The sequence below is a fragment of the Octopus sinensis genome, linkage group LG17 (genome assembly GCF_006345805.1).
Source record: "Octopus sinensis linkage group LG17, ASM634580v1, whole genome shotgun sequence".
NCBI classification, from domain to species: Eukaryota; Metazoa; Mollusca; class Cephalopoda; order Octopoda; family Octopodidae; genus Octopus; species Octopus sinensis.
In genome coordinates this window covers 2,216,973-2,240,885 of record NC_043013.1, presented here as the reverse complement: position 1 = coordinate 2,240,885, position 23,913 = coordinate 2,216,973, and the positions used below count along the sequence as shown (strand labels likewise).

The 23,913-nt window shown below is 39.0% G+C and overlaps 2 protein-coding genes across 2 annotated transcripts in view; both read left to right on the top strand.

Moving 5' to 3' along the window:
- The window catches only part of LOC118766685 (dynein beta chain, flagellar outer arm-like), a 79,232-nt gene extending 76,127 nt beyond the window's left edge, over positions 1-3,105 (top strand). Inside the window, exons 21-24 of the mRNA XM_036510278.1 lie at positions 753-856; positions 2,004-2,118; positions 2,448-2,588; positions 2,926-3,105. Of these exons, the coding sequence (XP_036366171.1) occupies positions 753-856; positions 2,004-2,118; positions 2,448-2,588; positions 2,926-3,105 (540 nt within the window). The remainder of the gene's footprint in view (positions 1-752; positions 857-2,003; positions 2,119-2,447; positions 2,589-2,925) is intronic.
- A 2,168-nt stretch (positions 3,106-5,273) lies between these two features.
- The window catches only part of LOC115221005 (dynein beta chain, ciliary-like), a 198,543-nt gene continuing 179,903 nt past the window's right edge, over positions 5,274-23,913 (top strand). Inside the window, exons 1-6 of the mRNA XM_036510277.1 lie at positions 5,274-5,402; positions 5,530-5,652; positions 13,971-14,183; positions 17,788-17,943; positions 21,271-21,332; positions 23,123-23,170. Of these exons, the coding sequence (XP_036366170.1) occupies positions 5,274-5,402; positions 5,530-5,652; positions 13,971-14,183; positions 17,788-17,943; positions 21,271-21,332; positions 23,123-23,170 (731 nt within the window). The remainder of the gene's footprint in view (positions 5,403-5,529; positions 5,653-13,970; positions 14,184-17,787; positions 17,944-21,270; positions 21,333-23,122; positions 23,171-23,913) is intronic.

Genomic DNA, 23,913 nt, shown 5'->3' with positions numbered 1-23,913 from the left:
AGTACCAGTTGAACACTGGGGTTGATGTAATCGACTTACATCCTACCTCCAAAATAGCTGGTGTTGTGCCAAAATTTGGAACCAAAATTATGTCTATAAGTATCATACATTATCCAAGAACACATGTATTTGAAAAGATAATTGAAAGCGCTCACACAAACACTAGGAAGAAACCTCTTCCAAAAAGGTTAGTGGTGTTCTGATAAAGAATTTATAACTTGTTTTAAAAATATAATTTTTAAAAAGATCATTTTTATACTTAGTAAAACTATATCAAATAATTTCCACAAATTCTTTTAAATACACACATACACACTGATGAAGCCTTCCAGCTTCACAGACCCCAGTTGAACCGTCCAACCCATGCTAGCATGGAAAACGGACGCTAAATGATGATGATACACACACACATACAATAGACTTCCACACATTTTCTGCCCATCAAATTCACTCATGAGGCATTGGTCAACCTAGGACTATTGTAGAAGGCTACAGAATGGTACTGAACCTGGAACCACATGGTTGCAAAGTCATTTTCTTAACCACACACACACATGCCTGTGTCTTGTAGAATTTAGTTATGGCTGCTTTACGTTCTGATCTGAAATTCTCACACTAGTTATCTTTGTCTTTTATCCAGAACTGTAATTGACTATACCCACCCCCACTCTGTGCTGTGGTGTGCTTGTGCCAAAGTTAATTAGAATCTAATAGAATTGAGGTGAATAACTCCATAATTGTTTCTGTTGCAGGAAGTTAGCAGCCGATTTGAACCTTATAGTTACCTGTGGACACAAGAAAGTGAATGTGAAGATCTGGATGTGATTTTGTGCAAGGCATCAACTAACAGAGAACTGTGAGTAAATATGGAAAATATGAATTTTGTTAGATGATGAGTATGTATGTGTGAAGGAGAAAGAGAGAGAGAGAGAGAATTGGAAAGAAGGACAGGGGGGGTACACTTTTTTGTTTAAGTTGAGGCAAACAGCTAACTTCACTAACATGAGTTCAGTGTAACAAATGTTAATTAAGGAATAACTAATGTGCCACTTTAATTATGAGCACACCTGATTGGCTTGTTTGTGGCATTGGCTCAAAAGACCAGTTCCTTTTAACCAGACCTTGTATACACCATATATATATATTGGTAAAAACGGTAAGATAATAAAAGAAAGAAAGAGACCTCAATATTATGTAAATAGAGGAATTTATCTGTAAAAATAATATGTGACAATTACTCAGTAGCCAAAATAAAACTCTGAGTTTCGGATGCCGAGGTGGAAATCCACACCACCATCTCTTCAGTTATCTGGCCATCTGAAAAACGGTACGAAAAAAGACCCTATATATATATATATATATATATATATATATATATATATATATATATATATATATGTGTGTGTGTGTGTGTGTGTGTATGTATATATATAACAGTCACAATTGAGGCCAATGAAAAAAATTTGGGTAATCCAAGAATTAAGGAAGCTATCCTCATAAACGGACTAGGACCCCAAATTAACAACAGGAATGGAAAAATGGAGACCACCTCGCCCTGTGGGATGAAGTTAAAATAATAGACAGAGAACACCCATGGAAGATAGAAAAACTAAAAGCAGCAGCACATATGCTAGGACACAACAACCTCCTAAGCAGACTGAGTGCAGATATGAATAACATATGGGAACCGGTATTAAGGAAGGATAGGAGAATATTAGATTTATAAGCCTTAAAATTCACTCCATTATTGCCCACGGGCATATGGCGTAGTGGTTAAGAGCGCAGGCTACTAACCCCAATATTCCGAGTTCGATTCCAGGCAGTGACCTGAATAATAATAATAATAATGATAATAACAACATTGAAGGAATGAGAACCCAGGTTCGAAATTTCTGCAAGACACTTGATGAAGGCTGAAATGTTGTGTTAACAACAAGCAAGATGAGGACAAATATCCATCAATTGCAAATAATGTAAAGCATGTTTTTTTTATTTATTAACAGAAATATTAAACAAGAACCTGATGGAGAGATGGATGAAGATAAAGCTTTGACTTCCAAGGATTTGCTAAATTCAAAGAATTTGGAAGAATTAGATGCTAAAGGTGAAAAGTATAAGGTAAGAATATATTTATAACGTGGAATACTTGTTAAAGTCACTGCCCAAGGTTCCACGCAATGGGACTGAACTCTGAATGATGTGATTGGAAAACAAGCTTCTTACCACACAACCATGCCTGCTCTTATAGGCAGAAAAAAAAAAAAAGAAATTCTTAGAATGAAATATGGAAGTGGGATCAAAAGTCAAGTTAGAAGTCTCCTGAATAAAATAGTCAAACACTTAATATTTGAGCTTAGTTTTAATGGCCGTCACTTTTTGTACTGAAATAAAATACAGACATATTAACACTGACATTTTTTGTTGTTGTTTAAACCTTCTCTTGGCAGGAAATAAAACAGACACTTCATAATGTTCCTGATTTTGTGGATATTGGCTGGATCCGGATCAACATGGAATCAATCAAGCAGACAGTCGATATAATGTATAGTAAGAAGATGTTAACGTTAACGAGATCCCTGTCTCAGCAAGTGAGTAGAATAATAGTGTTGTTTGGTTTATTTTTATTATTAGTCGGCTGGAAAATCTCCAGAGGTTCAATGTCACCTTGGAATGGTGAAATACATATTTGGTGAATACTAGTTATTTGCTAGAAATTAATTAGTTTTAGCCATAAATTAACTGTACTCTTTCATATTCAGCACCTTTAATGCTCAAAATCATTTCTGGTGTTAATCAACTCCTGGATAGCTGCATAGACACCCAAGTATCAATACTTTCTACTTTGCCAACCTTAGGTCTAAATGTTATTATATTAAATTATGTTTATTGAAAATTATTACTCTAAAATATTGTTCTGTTAACAAGAAATATGCAGATGACTGTCATTTCCACTGTTGTTATGTAAGTAAGAATATAACAATGATTGGTGCTATGTTAACCATAATTGTTACTCTGGTTGTGACAATGTTTAATAGGAACTTACTGACCAATATTAGTCTGAGCTGTGCTAGCCAGGTGTATACTACTGTTTATATTGCTAATTGATGTAATTAATATCAGGTATGTGAAATTACTATACTCTACTTTCACTAAGATTAAGATGAGATATGGAGATAGATGAAGGATTCCAGGATATTCATTTATATTTGAAGGCAATGATAATCACCATCATCATTGTCATCGTCATCGTCACTACCACGACCAACACCATCACCATCACATCATCATCATCATCATCATCATCATCATCATCATCATCATCATCATCATCATCACCACCATCACTACCATCATCATCATCATCACCACCATCACTACCATCATCATCATCATCATTTAACATCTGCTTTTCTATGCTCACATGGGTTTGTTATGACAGGGTTTCTACAGCCAAGCACCCTTATTGTTGCTAATGGTCACCAGTTTCCAAGCAAGGTAATATTTCCCCGTGGTAAGGCATGCTTTTCACAAAACCCTAGAAATGAACAACACTGCTTGTATGTTAGCGATCCTCATTTACAACCGTGATGTCAAGACAAGGGTACATGCAAACACACACGTTTATGTATATTTCAGTTCATTATGATATATGGTTTGTGCCTGATGAATATATTTGAGGTATTTCTCAACACATGAAACTATTAGCAGCACACAAAAATATGTATCGTGTCTTTCAAATAATATTTATCTTTCACCAGATGGAGTATTTGTTTTTGTTGAACTTTCTATCATGGAACAGTACACTGTATACATACATATATATATATGTGTGTGTGTGTGTGTGTGTGTGTGTGTGTGTGTGTGTGTGTGTGTGTGTGTGTGCATGTGCGTGTGAAGGCGCATGACTCAGTGGTTAGAGTGTCAAGCTTACGAGTGTGAGGTTGTGAGTTCGAATCCAGGACCGGGCTGCATATTGTGTTCTTGAGCAAGACACTTTATTTCATGTTGCTCCAGTTCACTCAGCTGCAGAAATGAGTTGCAACGTCACTGATACCATGCTGTATCGGCCTTTGCCTTTCCCTTGAATAACATCGGTGATGTGGAGAGGGGAGACCAGTATGCATGGGCGACTGCTGGTCTTCCATAAACAACCTTGCCCAGACTTGTGCCTAGGAGGGTAACTTTCTAGGTTCAATCCCACGGTCATTCGTGACTGAAGGGGGTCTGAATATATATATATAATGTGTATACACATACACACACACATCACCATCATTAAATGTCTGTCTTCCATGCTGGCATGGACTGGATAGTTGGACAAGAGCTGGTGAGCCAGAGGGCTGAACCAAGCTCTATTGTCTGTTTTGGCATGGTTTCTATGGCTGGAGGCCCTTCCTAATGTGAACTACATCACAGAGTATATTGGGTGCTTTTCTTCATGGCACCAGCATCAGTGGGGTCACCAAATAACTTGCAAGACAGAACAAAGTCCTCTATGATGAGCTTCTTTCAGTTTTCAGTTTCTGTGTGCAAATCCACACACTAGATTCTCATCAGTCCAGTGTTATTGTAGAAGGCTTTTGCCCAAGGTGCTGTGCAGTTGGACTGAACCCAAGACCACATGGTTGGGAAGCCAGCTTCTTAACTACACTGCCACACTGGTGCCAGATATTTTAGTATATCTTATGTGTACCTGTTGATTGCACTGAGTTCACACTGTCTAGTGTCTTCTTCTATAGCTGAAGACTTTTGAGTGGATTTGGTAGACAGAAACTGAAAGAAGTCCATTGTGTGTGTGTGTGCATGATGGTTTGAAATGAGTAGGGGTTTTCATTTCTAGTCATCTGAAAAGATGTGTCTAGATAGGGAAAAATATTACATTGCTTGGAAACAGATGAAGGTTGGTGACAAGAAGGACATTTGGTTGTAGAAAATCTACCTCAACAAATTCTGTCTGAACCATGCAAGCATAGGGAAAATAAGCATTAAATGACTGTGATGATGATGAATGTGATTAATAGGGGTTAAGATCTTCAGATGAGTTAGATGAAGAGAAATTGTTAGTAAGAAGAGCATACATTAACCGAAGCTCATGAACAGTTCAAATAGCTCGATAGATTTAATATATTTAATAGACGTTTTCCGGATGGTTTAATTAACCTTGGTCTTGATTAATTAAGTAAAAGTATAGTAGCTAAAGTAGAAAAGTGGAATGGAGATGTTCACAATTTCTCTGAAGTTTATGAATTGTGATGTTGCATTGTAATGAGAAGATGGATACTAAATATGAAAGATCTGTGGAAGAAGGAAAGGAATTAACTGCAGATGATTTATTAGATAAGCAATGTTTGCTTGCATCATTGATGAACTGTGAAGTGAGAAAGTGGCTGGGTAATAGGAACGTAAGTCAATGTATATGCACTGGAGGTGGCTGTGGTGGTCTTAGGGATCATAATGATATCGATAAGAGTTTGAAGAGTGAAATAATAATGAAGATTTTGATGAAGGACTTTATCCTTCTGTTTCCAGGTTACTTGTGCCCTTAAAGAAGTTGACGAAGATGTCAAAAGATTTGAAGATGAGATTGAAGAAATATTTGGTAGTGAGAAAAATGTGAATTCTTTCACCAGGTTTATAAAGCTTTCTAATCAGGTTTGAGGATAAAATTGTTCTTTTGTTTGATTTCATTTTATTTAAAATATATTTTTCCATCATAAATTCATTGGAAATGTCTCAAAAGTATTTAAAGCTAACATATTAATCTTCTCTATATATAAACGGCAGTTTGTCTGTCTGTGTGTCTGTCAGGTTGTACCCTCACCCCGACCACGGTTTTCAACCGATTTTAATGAAACTTGACACACACATAGCCCAATGTCATAATTCAAAACTAACGAAGCGAAAATTTTGAAAAATTCCCCCAGTTCTGAAAAAAATCGATAGATTCGACATGGGGTCGAGAATCTAAGCTTTTTATTTGCAACACATTTTCTGTTGTAGTTTTCGCAACTTGCAATCGATTTTCACCAAACTCATGGTGAAGCTTAATGTTACCCTAAGAAACTTAATTCTGACGTTAGTTTTCCATGCAATACCTTACCATCAGAAAAAATCGATAAAATCATGCCATTTTGGGAAATCGCGTTCAAATTCAAGATGACATATTTTCGATAATATCTTTCTCAAATTGGCAGGAATTTTTTTTTAATTCACAGCGAGCATCATGTCTGCTCCAGGGGCTCTTACATACCCGGGCAATGCCATGCTATGCTGCTAGTAGAGATATAAATGAAACAATATTCTAAGAGATTTTGATGTCATTAAATCTAATTATTGATAACGATGGGTTTCATTCTACCTGAGTAGAGTCGAATGTCATCTCTTTCATTTAGGTCGATTGAAAATCTTTGGACTTTATCCATCTGAAACAATTCTGTGACTCCTCTTCTGTAATTAATAACATAAGTAATATTCTGCACAGTATGGTGATTTAAAGTTTCAATCATAAGTTCCTGGGATACAATCTTAGCATTACCAATTGTTTGTCTCCCACTGAACCACTCTTATATCTTTCACCATCACTTGGTACAGTCATCTCTTCTCCATCTCTAACCACCTTCCCTCATACTCTTATGAAACACCCCCTCTCTATCTCCCCTGCCCAATCCTCTGTACCACTTAGATTCACCCTAGCTGTACCTTGAGGGTATGTCCCAACACATCTCTCTTGTTATGTCTGTCTCTCTATCTCTCTCACTATGTCTGTCTCTCTACCTTTCTCTCTAACCCTAGCTTTCTTTCCTCTCCTTTCTTTTCCGACTGAAGTGGCCAAGTATAGCTTGATACTATTTTCTATCCCTCTATTACACTTTAGCCTCTCACCTGGCACAAGACCACCTCCTTCAGTACTACTGCCCTGACCAGCCAGGGGTCTTTATCTTGCAAATTACTATGTGACTCCCACCTGTGTTGATGCCATGTAAAAAGCATTCAGTTTACTCTCTAAAGTGGTTGATATGGGGTGGATGTCACTGAAACTGTGCCAAAACAGATAATACAGCCTGGTACAGTTCTTTGGCCTGCTATTTTCTGTCAGACCATCTAAGCCATGCCAGCATGGAAAGTGGACATTAAACAATGATTATATAATGATGGCTAGAAGGATAGTGAGCTTTATTTGATAATCAGCTGATCTAGCAAGCAGGGCCTCATATCAGTGAGGGGTGCTGATGCGCATTGATGCCATTGAGATGTAGGCCCCGAAACGGCACGCATTCTCTCCTGATGACCCCATACACTTGCTGGCTTCTGGTATACGGAGTTATTGACTGGTCAAAAGGGAAAATTTTGTGGTTAGATCAGCAGTTTGGAATATACATTCAATGGCCTTAAACAGTATGGTTATGAGAGACGAAACGATGTCACATGGTAAAATGCAGACTGCTTTTATTTTACACTACCAGATTCTAAGAAGGTAAGGTAATCTCAGAAGGAGAAAGAAAGTTGATAAAACGAATGCTTAAAGAGTTACAGATAAGGTGGAAGAAGATTAATGGGCTTTATATATACTTAAGGGTAGTTATACAAATGTGTGTTACTGAGATCGTATTAATTTAAAAGTTTAAAGAGCATATGTGGTAATATTAATATTACAGATGCTAGTTAGGGTAGCAAGATGACAGTATTATTAGCATGCTGGGTAAAATGCTTAGCGGCATTTCATCCATTTCTATATTCTGAGGTTGGAAACGAATTTGAAACTGTTCCTTTAGTCAATAAATTTATTGATGGTCTGGATTTAAATTCAATTTTTAAGGATAGGTTTCATCAATTATGTCTGAACCACACAAACCAACTAATGATTGGTGAAATATTTAATTGTAATAACTGTATGCTGTCAAGCAGTGGTGGGACATTCACATGCACACACACACACACACACACTCACACACTCACGCACATGCACACACACATGCACATACACGCATGCGAACACATACACACTCGCACACACACATTCACACACTTACGCACACATGCGCACACACACACACACACACACACACACACACACACACTCACACACTCATACACACACACTCACACACATGCACACTCATGCACACACATGCAAACACACACACACATACACAATGGGCTTCTTTCAGTTTCTGTCTACCAAATCTGCTTGCAAGGTTTTGATCAGTCTGAGGTGATAGTGAAAGACATGTGCCCAAGGTGCCACGCAATGAGATTGAACCCAGAAACATGTGGTTGGGAAGCAAACTTCTTACCACTTATATGGGCATGTTCATGCAGGGGACTCAACCCTTTAGCATTCAGATTATTCTGTCAAAAGTAATCCTTATTAATTCACATTGTTTGAATTAATCCTGCATTATCTTGTAGATTCAAGAATTTGATGATGTGATTGTTTATTTTTAGAAAGACAATGCAGGGTAAGTGTGAGAAGCCAGATCTGGTCAGTTTGAACATAAAACAGGTAGAATATTTTGGCCAGGTATAGCCAGTTTAAATGCTAATGGGTTAAGTGTTATTCACAATAGGGGACTAAAGGCTGTTGATGATGAAGGGAACAAAACATAAGGAAGCTGAAAAGATTAATAATTTTTGAGTAGAAGGTTTGTTTTTAGGATCAGTGGAAAGCCTTGTAGAGAAAATTAGTGTTAAATTGAAGATCAAAGGCTTGAGGAAATTAAAACTAACTATTGTCATTAAAGAAATGATAAACCCATTGTTAGTTAGTTAGTTAGTTAGTTAGTTAATTAGTTTATTGTGTGTGTATATATGTCTTTTACTCATTTACTTGTTTCAGTCATTTGACTGAGGCCATGCTAGAGCACCGTCTTTAGTCAAGCAAATCGACCCCAGGACCTATAACTTTGTAAGCCTAGTACTTATTCTGTCGGTCTCTTTTGCCAAACTGCTAAGTTACGGGGACGTAAACACACCCGCATCGGTTGTCAAGCGATGTTGAGGGGACAAACACAGACACACAAACGTATAAACACAGACATATATATATATATAATATATATATATATAATATATATATATATATATATAATATATATATATATATGTGTGTGTGTCAGGACAAGTGAGACCATAACCCATGGCCTCTACCTGGGACGTAGCCAGCCCACTTATGCATACCGTTCCTTCTTGTGACACAAACCCTACTTGTGAAGACCTGTTGAGGCAAGTGAAAATCAAAATCAAAATCAAAATCAAAATCGAAATCTCCCAACATCAATGGAAATTGTAGCTGAGATACCAGTGCCGGTGGCACATAAGAGAACTGTCCGAATGTGGCCATTGCCAGCCCCACCCCGACTGGCCTCCGTGCCGGTGGCACGTAAAATGCACCTTCCGATTGTGGCCGTTGCCAGCCTCGTCTGACCCCTGTGCAGGTGGCACATAAAAAGCACCCACTACACTCTCGGAGTGGTTGGCGTTAGGAAGGGCATCCAGCTGTAGAAACACTGCCAGATCAGACTGGGCCTGGCGCAGCCTCCTGGCTTGCCAGACCCCAGTTGAACCGTCCAACCCATGCTAGTATGGAAAACGGACGTTAAACGAAGATGATGATGATGATGATGATGATATATATATATATATATATATATATAAAATGAATGGGATAAAGAGAGTCTGCCGAATGTTGACCCAACAGAGGGACCAGCTATCCGAGTTGATAGTTCCGTGGTAGCTAAGGCAATTAGAAGCATGAAGACAGGGAAAGCCACCGGCCCATCAGGAATTACTGCAGAGATGCTCAAAATATCTGGCAGTGTCGGCTATAACCTAGTCACCCGTATAGTCAACCAGGTGATACACGAAGGAGTCATACCCAATGACTGGTGTAGCAGCATACTAGTCAACTGCTACAAAGGTAAAGGTGATGCCCTAGATACAAATAATTACAGAGGTATCAAGCTGTTGGATCAAGTAATGAAGGTTACGGAGAGGGTCATAGCCCAACTAATTAGAGAGAGAGTTAGTTTGGATGAGATGCAGTTTGGGTTCGTGCAAGGGAAAAGTACCACGGATGCTATATTCCTGGTAAGGCAGCTGCAGGAGAAATACCTAGCCAAAGATAAGCCCCTGTACCTGGCTTTTGTTGACATGGAGAAAGCTTTTGATAGGGTCCCCCGATCCCTTATCTGGTGGTCAATGAGGAAACTAGGGATAGATGAATGGCTGGTGAGGACTGTGCAAGCCATGTACAGAGATGCCGTAAGTAAGGTTAGGGTTAGCAACATGTACACAGAAGAATTCAAAGTAGAGGTTGGGGTCCACCAGGGTTCAGTACTCAGCCCCCTCCTATTTATCATAGTCCTACAGGCAATTACGGAGGAATTCAAGACAGGTTGTCCCTGGGAGCTCCTCTATGCTGACGACCTTGCTCTTATTGCTGAGTCACTATCAGAGCTGGAGGAGAAGTTCCAGGTGTGGAAGGAGGGTTTAGAATCGAGGGGCCTTAGAGTCAACCTAGCTAAAACCAAAGTACTAATAAGTAGGAAGGTAGACAATCCACAAATGTCTTCAGGAAGATGGCCCTGCTCGATCTGTAGAAAAGTGTGTAGGTAGAAACTCTATAAGAATGTACCCAGTGTAAGCTATGGACACATAAGAGGTGCAGCAATGTCAAAGGTAGGCTAACTGGGAAGATAGTTTTTGTATGTGGCAGATGCTCAGGAGCATTAACCTCCGAAAATCTGCAGAAAATAACTTCAGTCACTTTCCAAGGGGAAAAACTAGAAGTAGTTGATAGCTTCCGTTATCTAGGTGACCAAGTCAGTAGTGGGGGTGGGTGCGCTGAAAGTGTAACTGCTAGAATAAGAATAGCCTGGGCAAAGTTTAGGGAGCTCTTACCTCTGCTGGTGACTAAAGGCCTCTCGCTCAGAGTAAAAGGCAGACTGTATGATGCGTGTGTACGAACAGCCATGCTACATGGCAGTGAAACATGGGCCGTGACTGCCGAGGACATGCGTAAGCTCGTGAGGAATGAAGCCAGTATGCTCCGATGGATGTGTAATGTCAGTGTACTTACTTGACAGAGCGTTAGTACCTTGAGAGAAATGTTGTACCTAAGAAGCATCAGTTGTGGTGTGCAAGAGAGACGTTTGCGCTGGTATGGTCATGTGGCGAGAATGGATGAAGATAGGTGTGTGAGAAAGTGCTAATCCTTAGCAGTTGAGGGAACCCGTGGAAGAGGTAGACCCAGGAAAACCTGGGACGAAGTGGTGAAGCACGACCGTCGAACTTTAGGCCTCACTGAGGAAATGACCAGCGACCGAGACCTTTGGAAATATTCTGTACGTGAGAAGACCAGGCAGGACAAGTGAGCCCAGCCCACTTATGAATGCCTTTCCTCCCTTGGACACAAAGACCTGTTGGGGCAAGCGAAGTCGATATAGAACCTCATCCGACAACAGGCACCCATGCCAACCCCCCTTTGCTTGCGAAGACATGTTGGGGCAAGCGAAATCGAAATCGAAGTCAAAATCGAATTGAACCAGCCAGGATCCCTGGTCTGGTGGTACGTAAAAAGCACTATCCGACTCGTGGCCGATGCCAGCGCCGCCTCCACTGGCTTCTGTGCCGGTGGCATGTTAAATACACCAATCTGACCGTACGACGGCACCCATGCCAACCCCCTTGCTTGCGAAGACATGTTGGGGCAAGCGAAATCGAATCGAACTAGCCAGGTTCCCTGGTCTGGTGGTACGTAAAAAGCACTATCCGACTCGTGGCCGATGCCAGCGCCGCCTCCACTGGCTCCGTGCTCTGGCACGTAAAATACACCAATCTGACCATACAACAGGCACCATGCCAACCCCCTTGCTTGCGAAGACGTTGGGGCAAGCGAAATCGAAATCGAATTGAACCAGCCAGGATCCCTGGTCTGGTGGTACGTAAAAAGCACCATCCGACTCGTGGCCGATGCCAGCACCGCCTCGTCTGGCTTCCGTGCCGGTGGCACATAAAATACACCAATCCGACCGTGGCCGTTGCCAGCCTCGCCTGGCACCTGTGCAGGTGGCACGTAAAAAGCACCCACTACACTCACGGAGTGGTTGGCGTTAGGAAGGGCATCCAGCTGTAGAAACACTGCCAGATAAGACTGGAGCCTGGTGCAGCCTTCTGGCTTCCCAGATCCCCGGTCGAACCGTCCAACCCATGCTAGCATGGAGAACGGACGTTAAACGATGATGATGATGATGATATATATACAACAGGCTTCTTTCAGTTTCCATTTACAAATCCACTCACAAGGCTTTGGTCTGCCCGAGGCTATAGTAGGAGACACTTGGCCAAGGTGCCATGCAGCGGGGACTGAACCCAGAATCATTATATATATATATATATGTATGTTTGTGGTGGTGTTGTGTGTGTGTGTGGTGTGTGTGTGTGTGTGTGTGTGTATATGTGTGTGTGTGTGTGTGTGTTTGTCCCCCACCTGCCATTGCTTGACAACCGATGCTGGTGTGTTTATATCCCTGTAACTTAGTGGTTTGGCAAAAGAGAATGGTAGAATAAGTACTAGGTTTACAAAGAACAAGTCCTGAGGGCAATTTCTTCGAGTAAAATCCTTTAAGGCAATGCTCCAGCATGGCCGCAGTCAAATGGCTGAAACAAGTAAAAAAGTAAAAGAATGGAGAGGACTTCATGACTTATACAAGACACAATGGCTTTAATAATGTAAAAAAAAGACACGTTAAAAGTGTTGGGTTTGTATCAGATAATGCAAACGTTTTGCAGATCTGTCTGTGTGTCTGTGTCTCTCTTTTTCTTGTATGTGTGTATGCGAGTGGGTGCATGCATTCATTTAATGATCTTTTGTACAGTTTTGTCAGCCTGTATCACTTATACAGCATTGGTTGATCCAATTCTATGATAGAAGACACTTTCCCAATGTGCTGCACATAAGAATTGAACCCGAGACTACTGTTTGATATGTAAACTAGTTAATCATACAGCCATGCCTACACAAATCCAAGATAGATTTATCTTTGAACTCTGATTGTGTTGTATCAATGCTATTTTTATGTCAAGAAGGGCTTCGAGACGTTACTGATTCATAAAATTAATGAATTCCTGCTAAATTGTCGAAACCCTTTCATGAAAATTAAACAATAGCGAAACACTAAAAGCTCTGCAAAAAACCAAGTCTGACACTTCACAAATAAAAGATTAAAGATATTTGATTAATGGAATTGGAATGGAGACCTACCACTCTTCTGATTCTTCTGATTTCTAACAACAACACTTTTTTCGTTATTAGCTTTATTTCCCATAATTTATGAGGATAGGAAGCAAATATTTGTTTCCAACCATTTATCAGCATGGAAAGCAAATATTTAAAGTATCAAACTTATACCAAGAAATCCAATGATTTCTGTCAATATTTTATTATATTTTCACTTTGTTTACAGTACGTACACACACACCACACACACACACACACACACACACACACATATATACACACACTCATACATACACACACATACAGATATATATATATATATATACATACACACACATACATACATATATACACACATATATATATATATATTATATATATATATATATATATATACGCATATATATACAGATATATATATATACACACATATATATATATACATACACACACATACATACATATATACACATACTCATATATATATATATATATATATATATAAAGATAGACAGATAGATAAATAGATATGTTCTTGTTGAAAATATATATTTCAATATTTGAAACATTTATGCTGTTAGGGAAAATGGCTAAATGAATTAAAACTTATTCCAGTAACACAATATATTATCCCAAATTCTACATATTATATTAGACATCAGCAGGAAATAACTGAATGAAAATAAATAAATAAATCCATTAATAAATGTGCAACTTGTTCTTTCTTTGACAGCTTTCCTTAACTCAAACCAAGATCCATGATGACTTTGGTATAGTAAAGAAAACTATGGAAATCCTTGGAAATTATGAACAACAGCTTCCATCAGAATCTATTTCCTTATATGAAAATATCCCACTAAGATGGAACAATATTAAATCAAAGGTTTCCCAGGCCAAGCAGAACCTAGAACCAATAATTCTTGGAGAATCATTAAATATAAAAGAGGTAACTTTTGATATTGTCCAAGTGATACAGTTATAATTTTGATTTCATATTTCACTACTTAATTCCTGATACTTGTAAATATTGCTTTGAAATTTATGATTAAATATTTAAGAGAAAAGACAATTCTCTTAAACTGGCAGAATCGTTGGCATGCCAGACAAAATGGCATTTCTTCTGTCTTCATGTTCTGAGTTCTGATTCTACCAAGCTGACTTTGCTTTTCATCTTTTTGGGGGTTGATAAAATAAGAAGCAGTTGAGCTCTTGGTTTGATGTAGCTGACTTGCCTGCTTCCCCAAAATTTTAGGCCTTGTGTCTGTAGCAGAAAGAAGAAGAAATTTAGATGTAATGGTTGTGGCAAAACTGAACTCTCCCAGTTGTTGCTATACTCTGATGTTTTCTATACTATTTACATAAATAGACACTTTACACAAGGTATACCAATGTTTTTCTTCCTTCCTTGGGTCTTCCACTCAGAATGGAGTTGTAGAGATACCCTCAAGATATAAAGTGAATGTTGGATAGTTTAAATACGAAGCTCATTCCTCTCCAGCTCTGAGTGTAGGTCAGTTTCTTCCAGAGAAGAGAGGAGAGAGAGAGAGAGAGAGAGAGAGGAGAGAGAGAGAGAGAGAGAGAGAGAGAGAGAGAGAGAGAGAGAGAGAGAGAGAGAGAGAGAGAGAGAGAGAGAGAGAGAGAGAGAGAGAGAGAGAGAGAGAGAGAGAGGAGAGAGAGAGAGAGAGAGAGAGAGAGAGAGAGAGAGAGAGAGAGAGAGAGAGAGAGAGGAGAGAGAGAGAGAGAGAGAGAGAGAGAGAGAGAGAGAGGAGAGAGAGAGAGAGAGAGAGAGAGAGAGAGAGAGAGAGAGAGAGAGAGAGAGAGAGAGAGAGAGAGAGAATAGATCCAAGCTTTGGACTGCTATTTAATTTAACCTTCCAAAGGGTATGAGGCAAAGCTGACATGGGTTAGATTTAAACGGGGATTGCAGAGTGTTGAAACAAATGCCATGAAGCATTCTCTATGATGCATTACCCACTCTGCTTATTTGCAGCCTTGACCCTTGGTCATGCTCCTGTCCCCTCCACTGTTTGCTACTTATTTTATCACTTATATTTATATTATCTATCTCTGACCATCTGTTGTTCACTTCACACTCTTGTAAACTTAATTGATCTTCTGCCCCATGTCCCCTCACCTATTTCTCTCTTCCCATCTCCTCCACATTCATCCTCTTGTACCTTGAGGGTATGTCCTGACACCTCATCCTCACCATTTTCTCTCTCCTTCCTTTTCCAGTTCAGATGTCCATGCATCTCCTCTGCTGCAAGACACCTGTTCCTATCCCTCTATCATACTGTTACCTCTCAACACCTGGTATAAAGTCACCTCCTTCAATACTATATGCACCCCAGTCAAAGGGTATCAGCTTGTAAGCTGCTTGGTGACCTCACTAGTGCTGGTGGCACAAGAAAGTACTCAGTACACTCTGCAATGGGGTTGGTATTAGTAAGGGCATCTAGCCATAGAAACTGTACCAAAACTGTTATTAGAGCTCAACACCATTCTCTGACCTCAAACAATCCATCCTCTGTCTGCATGGAATATGGATGCTAAATAATAATGATGGTTGTAGTCATTATCCCATCTATAAGAAAACCTATCAATGGAAACTTGACATATTTTGGGGGGATTTGTTTTACTGGCTTAGTCAGAAGAGGATGGACAGCACTGATGACTCTGAGAGTTTCCAAGACTGGTGAGAGGAGGGAAGAAGTTATCCACTAAGTGGAAACATGGTCTGAATGTATGCTGCAGACTAATGGTGGCAATATATATATTACATTTGACAGAGTAATCTGAATGCTAAAGTATCAAACCAAGTCTGCCACTTAAGAACAGAAATAGTCACATATAGACCTGCTAATGGCTTTCATTACAGTTTCCATAATGCAGTGAAGATCCTGGCACCAGATGTCACACATTGAGGATGAACCCAGACCACAAAATGACTTCTTGATACAACCTCTAAAATCAAAATAAATTATGAAAGGACAAAGAAAATATCTTTGGTTGACCATTCCTATTCTTTTATGCTTTTACTAGTTTCAGTTGATGGAAAGGCACAAAACATTGACCCATTTATTATTTTATTATTTGGTTCTTATTTTACCAGCCTTAAAAGGAGTAATAACAAAGTGGATTTGGCTAAGATTTGAACTTAGAACATAAAGGGATGTAACTGAAAATCACAAGGTACTTGTGTCTGCACACACACACACACACACACACACACACACATGCACATGGTGGAGTGTAATTTTAGGAAAATTTGGCTACAATTTCTCCCACTTCAAGTAATGACACAGAGTTTTTCTCATTGGCTCAGCTTGGGGATAGTTCCAGGTCAATCCTGATTGAGCAGGCCTATGATCAAAAGCATTCCAGTTCTTTAAATGGTTAAGATATTCAATTAATCCTTTTCTTATCTAAGACACTGGGGTATGATTGGAAGGAAGGCTGGTTGTAATCATACTATACCCCAACGTCAAAATATGGGAGATTAATCTGGCCCATGAACTTGTATATTGTAGTATCCAGTAGCGGCACATGTATAGGAGCTGTGGAACTGCAGTGTCTCCTATTTCCACTCTATATTATCGATAACATTCAATATAAGGAGTCCTTTTTTCTTTAATTCTTTCGTTATACTTGTACATTATATAATCCTTAAACTTAATGTCAGTAGCCATCCCCTAGTTTATGAAAAAAATACAAAGGTCCTTGAGTAGAACTGTGCGTTTCACACTTCCAGCGATGTGGTGTTTGGGTGTTGTGTGAATGCTGACATGTCTGAGATAGGAAGCTTCAGGCAAGAGAGAGAGAGAACATAGTGTGAACGACAATGCTGGGTGAAAGGTAGTGTTTCTTTTTGACTCTGCATGTGTTGTTCTTAAAAACATGTTTGTATTCTTGAATGTGATAAAGTGTAGAATTAGATTATTATCCTGCTTCCAGCTTCAGTATTGCTGCCAGGATTTGAAAATAGGGCACATTTAGGGGAGATTTTTATAAAACAGGGGGGAATTTGTGGCAGTGTTCAGTGAACAAAGTAAACACACTACCCTGTTGTGGCTAAAATGCAAACCAATCAAGTTTATGCATAATTTTTCTTTTTATATGTTTGTTTCCTTCTGCACAATATTAAAACCACAGCTAAAACTTTTCTGAAGCAGCACTTCAACTAATTTTAACTACAAACCACCACTGGTAGTAACCATCATTAATTACAACCAATAAACTTGTATAATGCAGCAATCATCATAATTCTATATATACAGTTTTATTTACCAGTATATTAGTGTACTATAACCCTTAAATCTGCATATTACAGTAATTGTCATTAATTATGGCCCATAAACTTGTATAATGAAGTGACTGTCATTGATTAATTGTGTATCTTAGTAACTATTCGTTAACTATAGCCTATCATAAATTTGTAGTAGTTGTCATTAATTACAGCTCATAAACTTGTATAATTTAGTGACTGTTGCAAATTGTGGCCCATGAACTTGCATACTGTAATAATTGTTAATTTTTTGTTATTTTCACAGAAACTTCATAGCTTCAACAGAGAACTCACCAAACTCCAGTTTGATATGGAAGAGTTTTACAAGACTAGAAAAGTCAAACAATTTGAAATTGACCAAGGTTTTGTTTTAATTGAAGAGTTCACTTCAAGACTTGTTACATTAGAAGAGGAATCCCAGGTTAGTTCTTTCTAATTTTGGTATAAGGTCAGTTATTTTTAAGAGGACGCAAAGTCAATTACATTGACCCCAATGCTTGACTGGTATTTGTTTTATCAACCCCAAATAGATGAAAAGCAAAGTTGACTCTGGCAGCATTTGAACTCAGATCATAAAGCACCAGAATAAAGGCCACTAAGCCTTTTATCCAATGATTACAATGGTTATTAAGTCCTGAAAAACTTTCTCTATATTTTCCGTTCCTAACCAGAAATTTCGATGAAATATAGTTAATCCAGTATTAAAATCATAAACATTTGGATGAAGTTTGTTGACAGGTTATAATGACCATTGGTCTACTTTGTGAATGGAGTTTGATTTTTACCTCTGGTCATGTTTCTTTCACCAACTCAGTTTCAATGCTCAGTTAAGTTGAACACACAAAAGTGTTTCCACTTGTCTTTGGGCTTAATTTGTGCTCTAGTTAGTCTTTGTTATTTGGAAGCTACACAGAAAAATGACTTTCAAGATATGCTTTCATTTCCTCCATTAAAAGGTTTTTTTTAAGGCCCAACAAATTAGTATTAATTACTCTTTTTATAATAATTATACTTTCCTCCTTAATCTACCAATATGCGGAGACTCTACATTTAAAATATATCAGTGAATTAAAGTTTTTGGTTTTTTAATCTTTACCTTGCTTATGGCGGCTCTTCAAAGGTGATGACAGCATTGATCCAAGACATTCATTACCCCACCCCCACCCCACTTCCAACACATTGTTTCTCATGGGAGCGGACATGGTTGACAAGGCCCATATGAGATAGGCAGATCTGTGACACTGAGGGCCTGAAAGAGACCCTGAACAACAGCTACAAAGGATTGATGACAATGTCTCTTCCTCTCTTCATGCAGTTTCATGCATTCAGTTTCAAAGTATTCTACTCCAGCATCACACATGGATTTCCATGCCATTTGGTTAACAGCTGGAGTCTCCAACTGATTGAGAGGGATACTGCATAAAATGAGAAAATGTTTGAGATGATTGTTAAACTCTAGCCTTGATCTTGCTGAGAGGACCATTTTTGGGAGCTAGTTACTCAACATCCAAATCACATGGCCAACCCAGCAAAGAACACAATGCAAGGTGCAGGCATCAATGTTGTATATCCTAGCCCTCATTAAAAAAAAAGCTTTGATACTAGCATCATGTATCTGAGAACTCCACTCCTGCTCAGAATCAATGAATCCTGATATTATTTAGATCATTAGTGTGTACAGATTGTAATTGTAAGGCACAAATAAGGTTGCTCTAACCTTGACATACAATTAGCAACAGTATATCCAAACTTCAGGTCACCAGAACCAGCAGAATTCAATAGTCATACTCACACAAGCACTGTGCATGAGCTTCTAGCCAGAAAGAACTACTCCCCTAAAATGATTGCCTCAAAATGTCTGTTGTGCTCAGTGCCCTGGCAAAGAAAGAGGCTTCTTGATGTGACGTCACACCCCACTTCTTGATGTGACATCACTTCCCCTCACTTCTGGTCATGTCATTAATTTTCCCTCCCTGCCTCCCTTCATTCTTCTACCCCACCCTGATCTAAAGATCACTGGTCCCCTATTCCATTTTGAAATTGCCTATCCGCCTATGTGGGTGATGTTCCCTTTGTAACCTTTGCAGGGTCATGGGGCCAGTTTCTCCCTCTCCTTTGTCACCAGAAGAGCTAACAACCCTCCAAATCTCCAAAATGTGACATGGCATTCCATCCACTAATAAATCATTCTGGGTACTGATTGCGGTTCCCCTTCTTTTCTCATCACTGCATTGTGCACTGATCTGAATAGATGCAACCCCTTCTGCTTTTGGCTGCTGCAGTACCAAGCTTGGGTCTCTCCATTCATACTGGAATATGACTCTTTGCAGGATTGACTCTTCAGTCAATGTTGTACCAGAAGACTGCCTTCATGGAGGAGATTCATCCCCTCTCAGCCATGGCTTTGATTGTGTGAGAGCGTTGTTCCACAATCCCATTTCCACTGGGCATGTAGGCACCTCTGAAGAAACATCTCATGTTCCATCTTTTGAGTATCTCCCTCAGTTGCCCTGAGTGAAAAGCTGTGCTATTGTCCCTTAACTGCTCATCTACTGGAACCCTTTCCAAGAACACTGCATTCAGCAACAGGAATCAAAAAAATAACAACAAAAACACCCACAGCCAAAATACGTCAAAAAAATCTTCCTTTCATTACCTCTCACCATCAGAACACAAACACAAACATTATTTCTCCCCCTCCTTGCTCCAGACCTGTGTGTGTGTGTGTGTGTGTGTAATCATTGGGAAAGGGTATGTATATAAGTTGTGGATGTCTATGCTTGTGTCAGTATTTGTATATGCTTACATGTGTGTCTGTATATGTATAACTCTATGCATGACTGCACAAGGATTAAAAAGTGAATATTCTATGTTTATTCTCTGTTTCCTTTGAGGCCATAACCAGTGGCCCCTACCTGGGACGTAGTCAGTCCACCTGTGCATACCTTCCTTCTTGTGACACTTGTGAAGACCTGTTGAGGCAAGTGAAAATCAAACCAAATCAAAATAGATGAACATCAATGGAATTTGTATCTTTGTGGTACCAGTGCCGGTGGCAAATAAAAAAACCATCCGAACGTGGCCGTAGCCAGTACCGCATCGACTGGCCTCCGTGCTGTGGGCACGTAACAAACACCATCCGAGCGTGGCCGTTCGCCAGCCTCGTCTGGCACCTGTGTCGGTGGCACATAAAATCATCCACTACACTCTCAGAGTGGTTGGCGTTAGGAAGGGCATCCAGCTGTAGAAACACTGCCAGATCTGACTGTCCTGGTGCAGCCTTTGGGCTCCCCAGACCCCAGTTGAACTGTCCAACCCATGCTAGCATGGAAAGCGGACGTTAAACGATGAGGATGATGATGACGATGATATACTTCTCATGATTTCTCGTGATCAACCAGGCTATCAGATGTTGCTACACATCGCTGGTCACAATGCGCTTCGCATTGTTTTAGCCTTCAAATGACGCCACCCTGCTGGCTAAGTGAGTAGGCCAATATATATATATATATATATATATATATATAAATATATATATATATATAAATATATGTATTAGGTTGTCTGGAAAGATCTGAATGATTTTAATATGCAAAAAGGAATATAAATACTTTGACCTTCCAATAAATTTTATCCAATGAAATAATTTCTATTATTATGAATGACCTTTGCCCATCTATCAGGCAATTAAAATATTCCATCAGCATGTAAATAATCTAAACTTGTTAAATTTTTTTTTTGTCTCCAGGATCTCAGTGAAATAGAAAACATACTTCAATTGTCCGTATTGAATTATGAAGATCTAAAGATGTAAGTGTTTTGTGTATTAGAAGAATAACTGCAAGTGACATCATGTACAGACACACACACACACACACACACACACACACACACAAGCATGACTGTGTGTTAAGAAGTTTGCTTCTCAATCACATTGTTCAGGGTTCAGTCCCACTGTGTGGCACCTTGGGCAAATGTCTTCTACTATAGCCTCGGCTCGACCAAAGCCTTGTGAGTGGGTTTGGTAGACGGAAACTGAAAGAAGCCTCTGTGTGTGTGTGTGTCTTTGTCCCACACCACCAACTGACAACCGGTGTTAGTGTGTTTACATCCCCCATAACTTAGTGGTTTACCAAAAGATACCAATAGAATAAGTACCAGGCTTAAAAAAGTAATGGTGTCAATTCATTCAACTAAATTGTTCTCCAAGGCAGTGCCCGAGCATGGCTGTAGTCTAAGACTGAAACAAGTAAAAGGTACACACACACATATCTAGTACAGAGAGACAACATAGCAATGCTGTTAGTAGGAGAGGTTGGGAAGGTGAAAGGGGAAAGTATATATATATAAAAGAAGAAAACAAATGGCGATTTGGAAGTTACTAATTATGTATTATTAACAGCAAATTAATCATCTTCCCTTACAGCTGTTTCAATTAATACTCAGTAAATATTAAATTTATATTTATATGACCTGAACACAATATCTTCAGAGGGGAAAAAAATATACCCTTGGATGTTTTATATGTGTTTATGGATTCATTATAGCAGACTGAAATACACACACACACACAAACACACACACACGATGGGTTTCCACAGTTTCGGTTCATGAAATTCACTCACAAGGCATTGATTGACCCAGGTCTATGGTAGAAGACACTTGTCCAGGGTGTCATGCAACAGGACTGAAACTGAATCTATGTGGTTCGAAAGTGAACTTTTTAACCACAATGCATAGAATGAACTAAATTTAGTGAAACTTTTGGTTTTAGAAGCTACAGGCCATTTTTAAATGAAGCTTCTGAATTCAAACAATACTGTCTACTTTTTGTCTGCTCCAGCTAGGAAATAGGTTCAACAAGGTGGCTTCTATATGGACATTCAATTTGCTTGAAATAGTAACCATATTTTCTTCAAAATTATAACTTACTGTCTTAAAAAAGGAATGACACGTTGGTTAATGTAGTTCTAGATACAACTCTGCTGGAGAAATAAAATGTGGTTGCTGGTCATTGTAGGAACCCATTTGATCATGTTGCTGTCTGATCAGGCCTAACCTTGAGCTGGCCAAACAATAAAACAACTATAAGTTCCATAGCCATAATTGTTAATAGTAAGAGTACTATTCAGCTATAAATACAATTACTACCACAACATGCAAATACCATAATTTCCCCCCTTCCCCCCTCCATTTTACCTTCACTGACACATAAAATTTGATACAAAGCAGTTCTAAGAATTATATTACTGAAGAAGATCCCTTATCATAACAGAATTGATATCTTAAATTAAGGTGCCTTGTAAAAAGCATTGGTATGGGTGCTGGTGCCATATAAAAAGCACCCAGTACACTCTATAAAGTGACTGGCCTTAGGAAGGGCATCCAGTTGTAGAAACCAAACCAAAATAGAATCTGGTGTGGGCCCTGGTCTTGCCAGTTCCTGTCAAGCTGTTCAACCCATGCCAGCATGGAAAATAAACATTAAATGTTGATAATTGACAATGAATAGTACTACAAAATATCAGTTACATTTTTATGAATTAGATTAGACTTGACTTTTTAAGTAAATAATAATCGGACAATTTAATATTTTTCAGTTGTAAAAAGGCTTTAACTGATATGAAAACCACATGGACAGTTTTCAGGTAATCAAATTTTTATCATTGTGGAAACATTTTTGTTTTTGAATAAATAATTTTTAATGATCATAGACAAGCAATAATAAATATGGTAACACAAATAGTATTTCATTCTCTCTCTCTCTAACCGCTCAGTCGAAGTCGACTCTCGGTCACTCGTTGGATCAGTGTCCTCCAGTCAGTTCTATCCTGGGCCACTTCCTTCAGATTGGCCATGTCCATTCTGGTATCACTCCTGATGGTGTCAAGCCAGCGGATTCTTGGTCGGCCTCTTCCTCTCTTGCCACTGACCATTCCGAGCATGATGTCCTTCTCCAGGGATTCTCTCCACATAATATGACTGAAATATGCCAATCTACGCTTGGTGATCCCAGCTTCTAGCGACATTTTCGGCCTTATCTGCTTAAGAACTTCTCCATTGGTGAGCCTTGCTGTCCATGGAATCTGCAAAAGTCTTCTCCAGCCACCAAAAAAAAAAAAAAAAAGAGATTTTATTAGAAGTAGTGAATTGGTAATATCATTTAGGTTACAGGAACCTGTAGAACTCAGTAGTCATACCCACATGTGGCCAGAAAAACTATTCTCCTAGAATAATCCCTTCAATGCATCTGTCATGCTCAACACCCTGGCAAAGAAAGAAGCTGTTCGAACACCCCACCTGTAGAATTTAGTCAAGGTTCTTTATACTCTGAGTTCAAATCTTGCTGAGACCTGTTTACCCTTCCATCATCTAGGGTTCATAAAAATAA